The sequence below is a fragment of the Archocentrus centrarchus genome, chromosome 20 (assembly GCF_007364275.1).
Source record: "Archocentrus centrarchus isolate MPI-CPG fArcCen1 chromosome 20, fArcCen1, whole genome shotgun sequence".
In the NCBI taxonomy this organism is placed as follows: domain Eukaryota; kingdom Metazoa; phylum Chordata; class Actinopteri; order Cichliformes; family Cichlidae; genus Archocentrus; species Archocentrus centrarchus.
In genome coordinates this window covers 13176224-13190458 of record NC_044365.1, presented here as the reverse complement: position 1 = coordinate 13190458, position 14235 = coordinate 13176224, and the positions used below count along the sequence as shown (strand labels likewise).

The following is a 14235-nucleotide window of genomic DNA, read 5'->3' as shown; positions in this document are numbered from 1 at the left end:
TGCCAAGAAAATGTCCCCTGTATCATCACACCACCAGCACCAGCCTGAAACACTGATACAAGGGAGGGTGGCTCCATGCTTCCATGTTGTTTATGCTAAATTCTGAGCCTATCATCTGAATGCAGCAGCAGAAATGGAGTACAGCCAAAATAATAACATATTTATTTACTGTTAGAAACATAATAATCGTTTATCACCTCTAATAGTATCCCTCGCCACTTTCAATTTAGAATGTAGTTGGACATACATTTAACATCATCATGTGTTTCTGAATGCGTATGTGTGTGCGTAGCAGCCTCCCTCTGCCTGCAAAGTTCCAGTGTGAACACACTCACGCCTCCACTCTTCACACAAGGGCAGCGTGAAAATGGAGGCAGAAGAGTAAAGCTGTCCTGATGTAACGTGGCCATCTGTCCTACGCTGGCCTGCCAACATGTGGACAGTTTGTTAATAATGTTAAGGGTGTACATGGGCTCCATAGTAGTTTCGTTCTTTATAGCATTTGTTTACCAGCAGTTTCCATCGTTAAATATATCCGAGTCGCTGATTGTTTGGGAATTGTAATTGACTTCATCAGTGGTAGAGAAATGGTACCAAGAAGGTGCCAAAAGAAAAGCTTTTCATAGACAATTATCATCAACAAGCAGCTCACCAGAACAGTAAAATGAAGCTATGAAAACAAAAAGCGGTAATAAGAAAAAGTGAGCACCTATCGCTGGGTAATAGGGAGACGTAATTAAGGGTTTGGGCAGACCGCAGATGTTTTCCCTAAAGTGGGCCGCAGAATTCTTGAGTTTGGAATATTAGTCACAGCATCCTTGACTCACTACAGACCACAGTGTGTAAAGGATTGTATGACTAATATGTTAGCTCAAGAATAGCCAGCACCACAGATCTAAACAAAGCCGTGATTAATACACTAATTCATTAGAATGGGATTAACTATTCAAGTCACATATGGGAAATCAATAGTCACCCCCGGACTGCACAAGATTTCTCACACTGCACAGCTCATGTTAACACACACACACACACACACACACACACACACACACACACGCGCGCGCGCGCGCGCTGATGCATTAAGTAAATATCAGTGAACCCTCAACTTACATCACATCTAAAAGTGCTTTATTTAAACAGAGATCTTTCCTTCTCATAAGGAGGCTAATCTCCTGATAAGGCTAACCTTTCCACCAATCACTTTAGCCTTCATTTCTTAAGTAGACCGGGCATCTCCTGGGTGACAGGATGAGTTGATCTTTTTTTTTTTTTTTTTTTTTTTTTTAAATCAGCACAATCCGTGCAGTAATAACTGCAATGCTCACTCAGAAAATTGGATTATCATTTCAATAAATGAGGCACAAAAAACAATTACCAGCAAAAGCTGCAAAGCCAACAAAGCAGCATTTTTAAAAAAAAAAGTGCACCCATCACCGAAAATCAAAAATAAAACCCACGAGACAAACCTGCCTAGCAACCTCAACAAGAGAGAGCAAGGGCAGCACTTTGTGTGACAAGCACACAAATTCAATGCAGTGACAGAAAACAAGTGATCGGATGCAGCGCACAGAGGAAGACAGTTAAACGCAGCTGGAGCACGTGAGAGCGCCGACCTGGTGAGCTTGTCTGTGCAGGACATGGTGATGAGATGTTCACCCTGAAGGACGCCATCCCAGGTCTGCGCGGCCCCCCGGCATCGCACCGGCACCGTCCCCTCACCCGACTCGATTTTGGTCCGCAGGTGACTCCGATGCTTCCTCATGAGGTGTCTGCTGCTGTGTACTGCAAGCACAAAGCACGCCATCACAGTTTTACCACTCTACATTCAATTACTTCTTATCACACAGCTCTGCCAATGTAACCATCCAATGATGAAGATCTCATCTTTGTCTCTCAGCAGCCACCAGGTTTTCCAGTATGTCTTTAAATACATTATATATATACAGCATATTAACCACTATTATAGCACACCCTAATTAAGTGAGTCTGCACGAGAGTCTGTAAGAAGCAGTGTAATTTCAAAAAAGATAAAAAAAGTAAAAGGAAACAAAGTTTTAAATGTTAATTAAATTCCCCTGCAAGCAGATAAACAAGAAAACATTATTGATATGCAAGTTTAAAGTTTCTAGTTGGGAATTAAACATATTAGTTTGCAACCATCTTGTGCCTTACTGTTAATGAAGCGAACACTTGACTGGCCTGTTTATGCATGTGTGGGCTGTGATTTTGGGAGGGAGGAGGGAACCCTCTCCCTGGAGCTAAGCCCTTTTGAAGTTTATATTCTATTTTATTTGATTTTGTTCAAACAGACAGAGAAATCCTTGTTTTATTAACACCGTCAGCGAGAGCACGATTTAAGCCTATTTCAATTTAAGCCAACTTCATGTGGTTTAGCGCGGGCGTACAGGGCAGCGTGACCTTTACAGGTGCTGACAGTGTTAGTTAAAGTCAAACGTTTTGCACTGTCTGAGTGGAGTCTGCATGTTCTCCCTGTGCCTCTGTGGATTTCCTCCAATTTAGTCATTTTTTAAACAAGTGAATCTAGAACGTCTCTGTGCGTCATCCCTGTGACACTCGATAAAAACATGTGCATCTTTGGTGCATGGTGACCAAATGCACATATATAATCAGTATTTTTGTTTCATTTCTTGAAGCTTAAACACCATAACAACTCTCTTCCTTCTCCATAGATGTTACTTTGGCTGACTGGACAGCAGCTAAAAAATTAAGCCCTGACTTCCAACTCAAAACGTTTAAGAGCAGTCGGGAAAAGGTGCTCGGTAATTTCGTAATCTATGAGAGTGCACAGCAGAATATTCAAAAGGTTTAAGGTCTAAAAAGTGTAAAAGTTCTCTCTAATGACAGACTTTCTCCTTCCATCCATGCTGGTTTAATGATGATTTCACTGCACTGTAGTAGATACTCACAGAGCTTAAAAAAAAGCAGCTTCAGTCAGCGAGGGAATGGGTGGGGGTGTGGGGGGTACAGACCAGATTACATTTCTGAACTCGTAGGCCACCAGAAAACTGCTGGGCAAACCGTCTAAATGAGTACGCAATTTATATTCAGTCGGTAAGCAATAAAATGCCATCTAGTCAGCACAGTGCAACTGAAAAGAGGCCAAAGACAGAATGTGACATGAAAAGGATGGCAGCTTCTTGTGGGATGATACAAGAAGAGCACTGGCTTTCAGAAAGTCTGCCAGAGAAAATGATCTCTTTACAACATAAGAGACATGAGAGAATGACGGCAATAAAATGGATTATATATGCATTAAAACAGCTGCATTTTATTATCTGAGTGATGTAAACTTATGGAAAACAAGGAAGCAGAAAGGCGGGTTTTCTTACGGTCAGTGGTGATTTCGTATGGAGAGTTGAGCCTGCCGTCTCCACACGGCGAGGTGCTGATGTACATGTGGAAATGGATGTTGTCTCTCAACCTGTAGCCGCACTCTTTGTGGTGCACAAATATCGACTCCTCCCAGTCCTCCGGCCTTTTACTTTGGCGGCATAAAAGGGAAAAGACAACAAGGAGGAGGGAGACTGATGAGACAAGTAGAAGCATTTATCACAGTAAAGGACACAGATCTCCACTTTTCTTTTCCAATGATGAAGTGAGTTGACATGGACAGAGATGGACACTGACCCTCTCTCTGACCACAGCCAATTCTCCTCCTGTCAGACAGAGTCCTGGACATTACTCAGGCTGTCCATATAACTCAGGGGAGACGGGGGAGGGGGATCGAGTTCAACCTGCTGGTAAGTACGTTCCTTTGAGTCATGAAGTCGTCATTGTGAAGGTCAAATGAAGAATTTAGCAGCAGTAAATAGAACAGAAATTTATATAAAATTTGAAAAATATGTAAAGGACAGCACGGGTTTGAATCCATTAACTGCAGTTAAGTAGTTAGACGGGCACTGTTTATGTGCACTGAGACGCGTAACGGGCCGTCCCAGGTATCTGGGTTACCAGTAAAGCGTGTACTTAATTTCTTTTCTTATTCACATGACCGTGGCTAGCTGGAACACAAGCTAACCTTTTTTTAATTAATAAATGATATGGTCAAAATGCAAATTAAAACTTTTAACAGGCAGGTTGATTTTGGTAACATGCTTTCACCACGCAGTCACCACCTACAGTTTGCAATTTTTAAATGACATCACCATCTCACTTCCACCATATTTGGCTTCACCTGTATGGAAAGAAGTGGTGCTTTGTCCCTCTTTGTATACAGTCTACAAGCAGTCAACAGTTAAACTTGCAAGGAAACACCAGTAGTGGAGGTACTATTAAGTAAAAGACCTTAATTAAGGTAACTAATGTATCAACACACTTTAGTAATTAAAGGAGTTCCAGTTAACAAATGTAAGCATCATTTCCAATCCAGTCTTAGAGGTGCTAAGTAAATGGTTACTTCTGATGCAAAGTCAGTGTAGTAAAATATTTCCATGTTTATAAGTATAAAGTAGCATAAAACAGAAATACTCCAGTATCTCTAGTTTATACTAAAGTTCAGTGCTAAAAACTCTTTGTCAGTCTGTTCCACTGACAAACACAAAGTAGAAACAGAGACCAGCTGCTTCCTAGATATGATTCATAAGAAACGATGGCGGCATATTCTAAATGAAACAAAAGACTGATGGATTAGTGATAAAACAGCAGGTTCCAATATTTGTTTGAGGAGAGCTAAATCAAAGGTTTGTAAAACACCTTCTGTCAATGAGGTAAATGCTCATAAAGTGGCCAACAGGAGAGCATCATCTAGGTTTTTTTTCCCTGTGTGCAGGAATAAAGCTGTCAGCACTCACACACACATACAGTGCGATGTAAAAACTACGCATCATAATGCAAAGCACGACCACACTCTTTATATAACCTCTCCTCTGTTTCTGATGTCCTTTCACTGAGTGTAAATATGGCAGTTGTGGCATTTTGTTTGGTCATTTCATTATGAGTTATCTTCCCCATTAGCCATTTCACTCATCTGCAAAGTCTCCCTACCTGCCATGCAGCATTGTGCTAAGACAAAAAGTCAGTGCTGTGTATGCAAATATGACATTCAGCCATCTAGACTTCTATCCGCTAATCTGATACATCAGCCTTGCAATCGAGCTCCTCGGGGAGCACAAAAACATAATATATGCTTATGCACTGGAGGCGAGTTAGGAGTCATCAGGGCTGTCTCACGACGCTGGTTAAAAAGCTCGGTGAGTTTGTGTGCACCAGCGCACACTGTACAGGTAGCGAAGGCACACAAAGTGGATTTTAAAAAAGTACTAAAAACAAATAGGCCACTGAGACCCTGAGCTTGAACCAGCTGAGTGTGTGATCGTATGCTTAGTTAGCTGAAGAGAACAGTGCACATATGGCTCGTTGATTATTGAAAAGTCTCTTGCGAACAAAGCGGTGCAGTTTCCATGGAGCTTATTATAGAGGAGAGAGCATTCTTTGGCACTGCAGAGGGAGGTCGTAACAAACAAGATGTAATGCCATTAAGCATACTGTAATGAGTAATGGAACACAATGCATGCTGAAGTTGTTGGAGAAACCTTGGAAACCAAAGTCCACGAAGCCTTTGCAACATGCTGGCAACAGTTTAAATGAGTGATTCCAGTAGAGTCACTGCAAGTATTCCCTCATGTTCTGTACTTTACTCAGACCGTTCTGCTACTTTATGCTTCATGCAATCGTGTCACAAAGTATTCAGGCTTTGGTTTATTTTAGTTCATCGTAGATGCAATTTTAAATGGATTAAACCCCATCAGTGTTTACCTAATAACCCATAATTACAAAATGACTTTAGAAATTAAGACCCTTAATTGTGGTACTTAATATTATGCTTAAACCTATCTTTGAGATGAGTCTTGAACTTGATAAAAAAAACCAAAAAAAAAAACATATATGGCTCCACAATTCAGACTGAATGCCAGGAAAAATAATAAGTGCTGAAGTTCAAAGAACTCCGTGTAAATGTCCACAATAAAACTATCAAGGTGTAACATCACTTTTATGAAGCTCTGGATGTTCCAAAGAAGCTTCCATAATTGTGAAATTAGGAGGAAGGAAAAGAAATGTGTGAAACGGTCATCGTGGTTCTAACTCAAAGTTCCCCGTTTGGTCAAGCTGCATAACCATTATGTGCATGATCAGCAGTCAAAAACCCCACAGCCAGAGTTTTTACAAGTCCAATCTATTCATTATTAGGAGTTAAAGGGACACACAAGAACGCAGGGATTGTGAATGTAAGACTTGCAGTGGACTATTTTTGGAGGGTTGTATTGCTACTTTTCTCTCGAGTAAAGAACGAATTTCCTTTTTGCACCACCGTGCTAAATCTGCAGCTGCATTTACAAACAGACTAATGTCGACTTTTGATTTATGATTAGATTTTGAATAATTCACGTCTCGCTCTGACCGTTCAGTTTAATCAACTGGATTTAGAGACATAATTTCACAGGCTGATTGTCATTTTACATTCAGCAATCAGTGGGTCAAACTCCTACAAAGGTAGAGATCCAACTTTCAGTGTCAGTGTAATGATCAGCAAAGGAGCAGAAGTCAGTCAAAAAGGGGCCTTCCAGATAACCGATTAACTAGCTGCAGCAAGAGTTATCTGCCCGTTTCATGGGACTTGAAACATAAATAACAAGGAGATTTAAAAGCTGCAGAATGTGCACATGCAGTACTCGAGAAATCTCTACGTGCTTTAAAGATAGAGCAGAAGATAAATCTGTTACCTCAAGAAGAGTTCAAGTTGAGAGTAGAGGAAGCGTAGCAGGGCTCTTCGGGCTGTGACTTCAGCGTGACAGTCATTGACTACTTGTCCCTGATCACTCAGATACTCTCCGTTGATGCACTTGGTGCCAGTAGATAACGCCACCACCTGGGCGTGCCTCACGTCCAGACCTGTTGAACAAATACAGACAAATGTTCACATTATTGCGGCTGTCATACGTTCCATTGACTACATTGATTCCTCAATCCATAAGCTTAATAGTAACCCTTAATGCCAGCAGCATGTCCTTTCTCACCTTTCGATCTGTGGGAGGCATTTTATCATCGTTAAGAAAAAAATGTGCTAGAACACGCACGTTCTCTACCTTGACCTGACCAAAGCATTTAAGTTCCCTCAATGAAAATTAAGAAAAGAAGACATTAAATTCATTTCAATTTTATTTATAAAGCGCCAAACCACAACAAGAGTCGCTTACATGATGAAAACATGTAGAAGTTCATTTTGACAGAATAGAGTCCAACACTAAAAAAAACTAATGAAAACAAACCTCTGTGCCCTCAAATATGATGAATGACTGGACTAAAAAAAAAACAGACCCTACTTAGCAAGCTGCAGGCTGAACCAAAGTGTGGCATTAAAATACAAGAATATACAGCCTTAGCATCCATATTTTTCTACTCTTTTGCACTGACGTTATTAATTAAACCACAGGAATTGGAACAAAATTGCAACAAAATTAGCCTGTTGTGCAAGTCATCATGTCGAGGGAGCACAGAACACAGTAGGTGTGCTTCTTTAAGAACTTAATGGTGATTCAGGGAAGAAAGCCTTTATGACACTATCTTTGATCAGTTACTGCCACAGCTGCTGCCACGTGCCCTCTTATTTACCGATCAACTAACAGCACGTTTTACTGCTACATCCCTATGCTGTTTAGCCTGTTGCTACTACTTGTAAATAGTCGGCTGCTACCCAGATAGCAAATGTATACTGCTGCTCATTTTGGTTAACCGTAGGAATTATATCTACTTCCCCAAACCAGCAGATACATCTGTCAGTGTTTCTGTTGAACTGATGCAGAGTTAGCAGGCTGGCAGTCCAGAGAAGAAGGAAGGAGTTTGCTGTATCCATAATCTGGTTTTGTAAGTGCTAAAAAAGTGATTGCAAGGCATCGTCTGAAATTCACGGTATGGTACCTCTATGAGATTCAGATTCCAACTAACTCTGTTTGCGATGATATGACAGGAAAGAGAAATGAAAAATGAAAATATGCTACGAGAGAGATCGCCGATCAAAAGGCCATCCCGTCTCGTGTTGGTTTTCCTTTAACAAAAAGAGACTTTTTCTCAGTGAGGATTCAGGCCAGTGCGGGGCCATGTGACTGACTGACAGATAGACAGAGGTCGTGCAGAGGAGGGAGGAGGAGGGCAAGTGGTGGCGGGGGCGCTGGATCAGCACGCTCACGGCTTGCCATTCCTTCCTTTCTGCCACAAATCTCTCCCATCGCCTCTGAAAGTCAGGCTTCGCTGGCTTCTGGCAGACCTGCAGGCATCGCCGGACCGGCACATGAGCTTTTATCAGCCTCGGCCCAGATGGCACTGCAGCGTTAGAGTCCTGACACCTTCAGTGATGAGGAGAAGGAAGGAGGGCAGGGGAGGAAAAAAAGCTGAACGGGAGAGGGGGGTGCATGACTGTGTGTGTGTGTGTGTGTGTGTGTGTGTGTGTGTGTGTGTGTGTGTGTGTGTGTGGGGCAGTTATAGAAAAAAACAGAACAGTGAAGAAGAAAGGAAAAGTCTGGGTAAGGTGAAACAAATTAAACTTTTACTCTAGAAAGCAGAAAACCTGAAAATAGAATTTAACTTAAAAATTTAATGCATTGAAAAAGTTTTTTTAAATATTGTCAAAGTCACGACAGGAAAACCTGGGATTAATGTTTTTTTTACTATTTGCATCAAAGGAAGGGAATCTGTATTGTTCTGTTCAGTGTCCTAGTTTTGCAGGCAGACTGAAATCATTTAACTTGTTTCCACAGATTAGGGGAGAACACTCCAGCCACTGTTTTCAATACAGTTTTCAATACATGATCAGATTTTCCTGGGGGCAGTAAAAGCTCATCTTTGACATACTGACATTTTTAGGTCGACACATTTTTGGCCTTTTAGGCAAACGGCTGCTTACTTACAGTACACAACCCACAGATACATGGCAGTATTAGTCACTGGGCCATGTGAAGAAGTCCAACATTTACTCCTCCTTTGGTCTCCACCAACCTCTGAAGAAAATATGTGGCTCTTTGCCTGCTAAATCTTTCACTATGCTTAACACACTGGTATGGGAGCTTTTGTTTTCTGGACTCTTGTGGTGGTAATCTAGAGCTCTTGAGGGGGTGTTCACAGTCTGCAGTGGTCAGCATCTATCAAAAGTGGTATAAGGAAGGAACTGTGGTGAACCAGCAACAGGGTCATGACAAGGTCATGGGTGGCCAAGGCTCACTGACACACTTGGGGAGCGAAGGCTGACCCGTATGGTCTGATCCAACAGACGAGCTGCTGTAGCTGCCTAATACTGTGTTGGTCCTCAGGGCTGTTTAGGCAGCAAAAGGGGACCAACACAATATTATGCATGTGCTATACCCACAGTTTCAGAAAACACGTCATACTGTGCAGTTTTCTGCAATTGATCAAATGTATCAATTGAGCTTGGATCAAGATATTAAAGCAGATTTCTGTAGGTTTAAAATTCTGCACTATTACAGTAAAACATACAATATGTATGACTGCACAATCCTATGAAAAACTCTATATCATGAGTTCAGCTATTGACATTCCCTGTAAGCAATGCAACCCAATTCCTTCTCAGTGATAAAGCAAGTTCAAAAAGGTAACAGACTCTCCCAATTTCATTCTCCTGCTTTTCCCTGCCGTTCCACTTTGCGATTGTTTAGATCAATTTTGCAGTGGATAATTTCTGCAGCGCTGCTCGCTACCCTCCCATGAAATTGGCACTGAGGTTGCCTTCAGTTTGCAGGAGAAAGAAGAGGAGGAGGAGGAGGAGGAGGAGAAATGAATGAAAGAGAGAGAGAGAGAGAAAGTGAGAGAGGCAGGCAGAGAGCCCACAGGCAGTATGCTGTTTTTAAACCAAGAATAATCAGCCGCATCTCACATGTACAAAAAGAGACGGTCAAAAGGAACAAGGTAGAGCAGACTCAAAGGCCCGGGGCACTCTTCACACACAAATACATCTGTTGATTACTGGTGATTCAAAGATGTCACACCCCAGGACAGCAGCACTTTCAGAAAGCATGTACATCATAGTGAGACCTGGAACTGCTCATTATGGCAGCTGCACTATACTACTCAGTGACCGCTGCTGTCACAGGCCTTTAACAGGAAAACAAAGCACACACCGCCTCACTATGGCAACCCAGAAGGTGCTTTCTGAGGCTTCTCGGGCAGGTGCATAAAGGTGTGTTTTTTTCTTAAATGGTATTTTGATTACTGTTCCTGAACTTAGCTTAGCCTACACGGAGGGAAAGTGAGGTAGGAGGAGTGGTAATAATCAAGCAAAGCAGTGCAATTTCCCTGTCAGGAATTAAAGGGAATTTGTGCAGGCCTGCCAGGTCAAAAGTGTGAGAAAATTGCACTCATATTCAAGTGATTGGCACCCAGACAAATCACAGTCAAGATTATTACTGGCCTTATTTGAGGCTAAGCTGGGCAGTTTAACTTATTTGACTGAACACTATGGTCAGCTGTAGGGATTCTGATCTCCTCTTGTGAAAAGCCTTTGTGGCGTATTACTGCCCCATCTGTCAAAAAAAATTGCTTGAGTGCTGTAAAAGTGAGTTAATTTTATTGGTCTTGACTCGTGTCAGTACCTGTGATTAAAATGTTTCTTTTCCTAATGTTCCTGTGCCACAAAACTATGCCCTGCATGCACAAATTGTGCACCATTACTTGCATGTTTGTGCTACTGAGGCTTGCGCCTCCTTTAACAAAGCAGAACAGTATGTCCTTCTGTTGTATCCGCTCTGAGAACTAAAGACTAAAGACACAGAGCTCAAAGGCTCCAATGAACAGGAGCGCTTCAGCCACAAAGGAAATCAGAGTGAGACGCATTTTTGCTGAACCAGGTTGTTTTATTCTTCCATCAGAATGTAAGTCAACGCATTTATCAAAAAGCTACTGTATGCACTTCCTGTGTGTTTATGCTTAATGTTGCATTACCCCACCACCACCACAACACACCACACCACACACACACAATATGGTCCATTCCACTCGGTCTGTCTGCATGTTGGCAAAAATGGCCTCTCACCACCAGGCTGCATCACACTACATTACGCTGCAGCAGACTGGGAGACAGTTGTTTAGGCTGTTAGATCGCACAACTTCACTAAATTCATATTTTGTTTTATGAGGCCTCTGCTTCCATGAGGCTAGAAAATAGTGTGATTCAGTAAGGTCATCGACGTCAACAGTGACACACGTGGGGGAAAAAAAAAAAAAAAAAACTGCGTTAAAACCTGCAGCTCCACTCAATCTACAGGTGTAGAGCTGAGACAGACTTTCAGGTACACCAAAGTGTTTTCTGTTAGCTGAAAATGCAGGGCACTCTTCTGAAAATACCCAGCTGGGAGCGGTTCAGAGCGTGTTGGAGGCACAGCATTTCTTCAGCTGAGGCACTTTGGTTGCTATGATGTGGAATAAGTAACATGTACCCGACTCTAGCTGCCTGCAGCTTGACTGGCAGACCAACAATGAACTCAATATTCCTCTAAGCATCTTTTTTTTTTTTTTTACATCAACACTGTGATCATTTGGGGATTTAAATTTGGTGCATGCACGAATGCTGAGAAAACCGCTGTATTGACTTCTCGTCCATTGTTGTTTATAAGACTATTTCAAGTAAGATGTGACAGGTAGTAACATCTGTCCAGCATTTTGGTGTTTTAATATAGTGTAAAAGAACACAGCTCTTCCATTTAAAGCAGCTGAATAAATGCTTTGTGGACACCCCTCCTGAAGGGCCATCATGGTCGCTGTATTGGTCACCCCAGCCGTGTCACTGAAGTCTCGGGTAGCCCGTGCAGGCTGGGTTAACTCTTCTTTAATCTTTTAATACTGTAGTCATATTAAGATGTTCATTTTCTGTGGCCGATGCCTTCTGATAAACCAGTAATCGAGAGTAGTGTGAGGAAATATGTTTACTTAAGGACATCCCTCATACTGGTTGATCCTCACCTACAATGATTCAATGATTCCTTGTTGGATTGATGGATTAAAGTAAGGGGGAGGGGGCAGGAGTCAACTAATCAATAATTACTGTGTGAGGTGGAGCGCAGGTAAGCAAAAGTGACACTCGAATATATGCTTTCTGGTCATGATACTGCTTTACTTTCAGTTAAATTAAACTTTTAATACAAGACCTTTACTTTCTCAGCCTGTATCTGTAAAGTGCTGTACTGCTATTTTTGGAGCACAGGATCTGAATACTCGTCTACTAGAGTGCCCCCCCCAAAAAAAACCCCGGAGAAATACAGCAGGAACCTAAACTGCCTGTCAGTGAGCTGCTATGAATTATTCCAGAACATATAAAGCTATTACATGTTTGACGTTAAAAAAAAAAAAAAAAAAAAGTGAGCACAAATCGCTGAGGATACTTTACAGCCAATAACTGTAAGAAACCACAGGGAGTGACATGACCGTGAACTTTGCAATGATCCATTATTACACATGCCAACTGCAACTCAAAGACGCTGGAAAGTGATTATCAGAATCCCTTTATTCTCTATGGTTATAAAACAGGGAAAATGTTTCCTAATAAGCCGCCCATTATCTCTGAGCACCACAACGCAGACATTAAAACATTTTCTTCTGAAGCAGAATAAGCTCTCAAGGTCAACTTTTAGTCAACTCATTTATATGCCATTTAGGTTGTGCTTCGTAAATCCTATCTTTCTTGTGTTCTTTCATCACAAGATGTTGGGTGATTACGCTGAATGTCATCCAACCCGTGTTGCTTGAATCGCAGCAAATCTCTGAAAAAGCTCAGCAGCAGGAGAGAGGGGGGAAAAGAAAAACACACACACACACACACAACTTGGCAAGAGTAGAGAATGCACCCTGTTGAATCTTTATTAGCTTTAACAGGAAACCGCTCTCAACATATAAGGTTGTCTTTGTGAAATGCTGCTGGAGCTCTCGAAATTCTCCCTGCTGCAACAAATCCTGAGTGCATCTCTGCTCTGCTGTCAGATGTGATTGTTAAATGGTAAAATTTGCAACACCCATAAAACCAGATTAAGAGCAGAGAAAAATCCCCATTTGAAAATGGATACGGAGACTTAGAAGCAACTTGCATTTGTAATCAACTCGTTTGAAACCCTCTGCTATCATCTCTTCTCTCAGTCCCTGGGGTAAGCCTCAGAGGAAGCCTTTCTCGCTCCATCCCAGCAAACAAATCTTTACATGTGGACGTTCCTGATTTTCCGTGTTCCCCGAACACATCTAAGTGCTGTTTCCCATCTCCAGACAGCCGATGCTATTCAGACGGATTCAAATGAGATTTTCCACACTTTCTGACAATGTGTTCTGGCAGTTTACTTTGGTGGGCGTCTTGCAACTCTCAGCCTGGTGGTGAGGCTAATCTCACTCAGGTTGAAGCTCAAATGTCTCAGTGGGAGTCCAGCAAGGGGGTGGTGGGGGGGGGGTCACTGTCTGTCTACGGTTTAAAGACGGACTCTGATTAATATTCTTGAGGCAAAAGCAGAGGCATGGGACACAGAGAGAGACAGAAAAGGAGGGAGGGGTGCAGAACAGGACTCCCCAGTGTTCCTGTCAAGTTTGGTGTCTGACTGCACGGATTCTGGCCACCACGCCGCTTCTGCCGCCGCCGCCTTACTGCGAATACTTGGCAGCCCTATGTCTGGATCTTTGAAGATAATGTGTGCTATTAATAAACAAACAGAAGCAATTACTGGGAGGCAGAGGAGAGGGTTTGGATTAGGTCAGGATGAGCGCCGGCCTCACTGAAGTCTAAACTGATGAGCTGCTGCACTCCAAAGACAGTTGAGATACCAATCCCTTCTCACTGACCCCTCCACCCCCGCAGCCTGCAGCTACACAGGCAGATAAGACACCTGTGTGTGTGTGTGTGTGTGTGTGTGTGTGTATGGTCATTTTTATATTACAGTACATCCCACAGAGAGTGAAAGCCTTGTGTTTTGTACCATGACTTTTACTATATATCTTCCCATATAATATTGCTGCATAAGGTGTTTATCTCAGGTTAACTTTCATTTCTTGGGGCAAAAGTTATTAGTTTGTTTACTAATATATGTGAATAAAATGTGTCAAAAGTTGGCAAAGCACATCCTCTTTTGTTACTTGTATGCTATTCACTACTGAATGCATAATAAAGGCAAAATGGCCCCAATTTTATTCATTTTTTAATGATAATTTCATATGTAAATTGGTTGACCTACCCTTTAA

The 14235-nt window shown here is 42.0% G+C and overlaps 1 protein-coding gene across 1 annotated transcript in view; it reads right to left on the bottom strand.

The window, feature by feature from the left end:
- adarb2 (adenosine deaminase RNA specific B2 (inactive)) overlaps positions 1–14235 on the bottom strand; it is a 207673-nt gene that overhangs the window by 17397 nt on the left and 176041 nt on the right. The window contains exons 5-7 of the mRNA XM_030757219.1: positions 6744–6912; positions 3354–3505; positions 1617–1785 (exon numbers count right to left, since the gene is read on the bottom strand). Coding sequence (XP_030613079.1) covers positions 1617–1785; positions 3354–3505; positions 6744–6912 — 490 coding nt within the window. The remainder of the gene's footprint in view (positions 1–1616; positions 1786–3353; positions 3506–6743; positions 6913–14235) is intronic.